General features: G+C 54.2%; 1 protein-coding gene across 1 annotated transcript; it reads right to left on the bottom strand.

Moving 5' to 3' along the window:
* Positions 1–251: 251 nt before the first annotated feature.
* LOC122010779 (probable beta-1,4-xylosyltransferase IRX14) lies at positions 252–746 on the bottom strand. Its single transcript, XM_042567258.1, has one exon. It carries the CDS (start codon positions 744–746, stop codon positions 252–254), a length of 495 nt encoding a protein of 164 aa, XP_042423192.1.
* Positions 747–4,543: the final 3,797 nt, after the last annotated feature.

The following is a 4,543-nucleotide window of genomic DNA, read 5'->3' as shown; positions in this document are numbered from 1 at the left end:
GCGCGTCAAAACCAGGTGGAATTTTTTTTTTTTCAAAATCTCATATTTTCACACCACGTCATTTGATTTTTCCTTTTCTTTTCTAAAACTTAACTTTTCCTCGCCTCGCCTCTGTGTTTCCCGCGACAAAGTGCTCTACGATAGGGCACGAGCATGAGGGAATGGCCAAGACTGGTGAGGTGGAGCGTCTGTAAGGTGCAGACATAGGTGGGCGTGACTACGAGCAGCGGCCGAGGACTCTTGACGCCATACTAGGGTCGCTGCTCGCGATGAACGCTCTGGATGATCTCGTGCGCCCGCAGCACCTCGGTGAGTTCTGAGTGCGGCCACGACCGGATGCGAATGCCATGCTTGCCGACGACGACGTGGCCTTGCGTCCGGTTCTGCGGCGGGAGGTGAGCAGCCGGAGTGAGCGAGGGCAGATGGGAGATGGTGACGGTCTTGGTTCGGGTGGTGGGGGTCGTCGTAGTGGTGGTAGTGGTGGTCGTGGTCGTCGTCGTTGTGGTGAGGAGGAAGGGGGTGGAGTTGAGGGTGGAGGTGGAGAAAAGGAGGAGGACGGTCACACGGGAGAAACGGAAGCCAAGGGCAAGGCTAACGAAGCAGCAGAAGCCGTGGAGGATGAACCAGAACATGGAGGAAGGTCCTCGGGGCTCGGCATCGGCGAGGGAGAGGGGGAGGGCGGCGTCGGGCGAAGGCGGCGAAGAGTGGCGGTAGGTGGCGAAGCGGCGATTGGCTTGGCTCTGCATCTTGATCTCTCCTCCGGCGTCGCGGGAAACGCGAGGCGAGGCGAGGCGAAGAAAAGTTAAGTTTTAGAAAAGAAAAGGAAAAAAATCAAATGACGTGGTGTGAAAATATGAGATTTTGAAAAAAAAAAAAATTCCACCTGGCTTTGACGCGCACAGGAGCGTAAAATAGGGCGCGCATAATATCAATACTCTATATATATATATATATATATATATATATATATATATATATATATATATGATCCGGCGGAAAGAACGGGAGACCCCCTTTGAGGAAAGTCAATGCCACGTGGAGGTCAAAAAGTCAAACGGCCGACCGGGAAATGGGGGGCTGACTGGCCGAACGGGGACTAAGCGGAAGCAAAGACAACCCGACGGGAAGTCGGGTCTCCGACGCTCATGGTGAACAGGGTCGCCGGGTCGAGCGGGTAGCCCGCTCGACCGAGGCATAAAGCAGCAATGCTGTGAACAGTTTCATCCGAGCACACGACTGGAAATTTCCCGAGCGGATCAAATGCTCGGCACGGGAACAGAAGAGACAAAAGGACAAGGGAAACATCGGGGGACATTTTCTGACAACAAGAGTGTTCGACGGCTAACCCATACGCAAAAGCCTATGACGGAAGTGTCTACTGTCCCATCGAAGAAGTGCTCGGACTGTAGCAGTATGGTGTCAGGCAAGCTCCTCTGACAAGCTCATACCGATGTATGGTAAGAGTACACGTATTCGCCTCGATATGTGTGCATAAGCTTCTTCACAGCTCTATATAAGGGTCCTTACACTTCGCCGGAGGTACGCAATCTTGGATCTTCGAAGCCACTTCCTTAGTTTCCTCTTGCCTGACTTGGGCGTCGGAGGGTCGTCACCGGGAACCCCTTCCCGGCCCAACTTCTTTGCAGGATCGCCGGAGCTCCATACGGCCGGTCAGAGATCCACGTCATCAGTTCGGAGAGCGCCACATGCCCAGCGTCTATCGATTCAGTGTTCGGACAGGATTAATTTGGCGCCGTCTGTGGGAAAACACCTGCATCCGAGCGGGAAAGATGGATGAAGCTGGACGACCACACACCGTGATGCTCTCCCAAGAGGAGCTCGACTCTCTAATCGAGGCAAGAGCAGCTAAACTCGTGGAACAACAGAAGCAGAAAGTGCAAGCCGAGCGGATGGAGCAACAAGCGACATCCGCGTCAGGAGGCCGAGCGGAAGCACAGCCCGCCACGGTTCCATTTCATCGGGCCCTATTCCGTACGCCTCCTGAAGTCACAACAGTTCACCGTGATCGAGGATCTTCATCTGACGAGGCGCCCGTACGAGACAACACAAAAGGCAAGGCTCCCCGACCGGACGCTTCCCCCGAGCGGATCAACCGGTAATTTTTAGAGGCCATCCTCCGGGACCCTCTGCCAAAGCACTATGTGCCCCCGGCGATCGGTGAATACAACGGAACCACCGACCCGGACGATCATCTGGGAAAGTTCGACAACACAGCTACCCTACATCAATACACAGATGGAGTAAAGTGCCGGGTATTCCTTACCACTCTCTCGGGATCGGCGCAACGGTGGTTTCGGAGGCTGCCGGACGGATCCATCACAAGTTTCAAGGACTTCCGCACAGCCTTCCTCCACCATTTTGCAAGCAGTCGGCGTTATCAGAAGACTAGCGTCAGCCTATTGCCATCAAGCAAGAGCCCAGGGAGCCGCTCAGAGCTTATATCCAACGGTTCAACCGAGTGGCCATGGATATTCCAACGGCCACCTCAGAAACGATGATGAATGCGTTTACACAGGGCCTCGTGGACGGTGACTTCTTCCGTTCACTTATTCGAAAGTCGCCCCGAGACTACGATCATATGTTACACCGGGCTAATGAATACATCAATGTGGAGGAAGCCCAGGCGGCCCGAAGGAAGGAAGCTCCAACCAAGCGTCCACCCCCTGCCGAGCGGAAGCCGCACACTGCTCATCAGCCGCCCAGAGGACCGCGAGCTGAAGTAGCCCGCCCCCAGCAACATGCAAGATCCCACGCCATTCAAGAAGTATCTGTCGAGCGGCCCAAACCTAAAAAGAAGGTATGGACCCCAATGTTTTGCTCATTCCACCGGACAGACACGCATAATACAAGAGATTGCCGGAGCCTTCCCCTGATCACCCACCCCGGGGCCTGGGGTGGCCACCGTCGATCGCCATCGTCCGACAGGCGATAGCAACACCGTGAAGCCGATCGACGCCAGTCTCCCGAGCGGTATCACCCTCAGAGGCACGAGAACAATCCCCGGGTGTCTAAGGAACGACCTAGGCCGTCTGCTCGGGAAGAAGAAAATAGAAGCAACACGTCCCGCGGCCAAATTAACATCATCGCTGGCGGGCCGACCGGAGGTGATTCCAACAGAGCAAGGAAGGCGAGTATTAGGCAGCTCCAGATTCATGCGGTCGGCTGTAGCCAAGAACGGGCGAGCGGGCCCGAAATCAGCTTCGGGCCCAGGGACTTGGAGGGAGTCGAAGTGCCACATGATGACGCCCTCCTCATCAAAGCGGTAATAGCTAATTATACTATTCACCGCATTTTCGTTGATACAGGCAGCTCGGTCAACATCATCTTCAAGAAGGCTTTCGATCAACTGCAAATTGATCGAGCTGAGCTGCTGCCCATGACAACCCCCCTCTACGGGTTCACGGGCAATGAAGTTCTGCCGGTCGGACAAGTCCGACTGGCTATTTCGCTGGGAGAAGAGCCGCTCAGAAGGACGCAGACGACAAACTTCGTCATGGTTGACTCTCCCTCAGCATATAACGTCATCCTGGGGCGACCAGCGCTCAGTGAGTTCCGAGCGGTCGTCTCCACCTTCTACCAGAAAATCAAGTTCCCGGTCAAAGACAAAGTTGGAGAAGTACGGGGAGACCAACTGGCGGCTCGGCGATGCTACGTCGAGATGGTCCGAGCCGAAGCTAATTCCGCTCGGAAGACGCCACGGATCGAGGTAAATACCATAATCGAAAAACCTCCCTCTTTGGTTTATAAAGAAAAGGAGGAGGTGCAGATCCACCCGACCCGATCGGAGGCCACCACATTCATTGCTGCCGATCTGGAGGCAAGTCAGAAAGAGGAGGTGATCAAATGCCTCCAGAGAAACTGCGACGTCTTCGCATGGTCGACGCATGAGCTGCCCGGGATTTCGCCAAGTATCGCACAACATGAACTTCACGTCCGACCGGACACTCGGCCGGTGAAGCAAAGGAAGAGGGACTTCAGCACCGAACAGAACGCCATAATCCGAGCGGAGATCGAGAAGCTCCTGGAGGCCGGCCACATACGTGAAGTGCAATTTCCCAGCTGGTTGGCGAACGTGGTGCTAGTCTCCAAGCCGGGCAACAAGTGGAGGGTTTGTATTGATTTCCGAGATCTCAACAAAGCATGTCCAAAAGATTTCTACCCTCTGCCTCGGATGGATTAACTGGTGGACTCCACAGCCGGGTGCGAGCTAATATGCATGCTAGATGCCTATCAGGGCTATCATCAGGTGTCGCTCGCTAGAGAAGATCAAGAAAAGGTTAGCTTCGTCACAGCCGACGGCACTTACTGTTACAATGTAATGCCGTTCAGATTGAAGAACGCAGGAGCAACTTACCAGCGCTTGATGAATAAAGTATTCAAGGAGCAGATCGGACGAAATTTGGAAGTGTACGTGGATGATATTCTCATCAAATCCGTCCGAGCGGCCGATCTCTTTAAAGACATGGAGGAGACTTTCCGAACACTGAGGAAGTATGGAGTTAAGCTGAACCCTCATAAATGT

Source organism: Zingiber officinale, chromosome 8A (genome assembly GCF_018446385.1).
Source record: "Zingiber officinale cultivar Zhangliang chromosome 8A, Zo_v1.1, whole genome shotgun sequence".
Lineage (NCBI taxonomy): Eukaryota > Viridiplantae > Streptophyta > Magnoliopsida > Zingiberales > Zingiberaceae > Zingiber > Zingiber officinale.
Note: the sequence above shows the minus strand (reverse complement) of the source record. Positions and strands in the feature narration are given on the sequence as shown.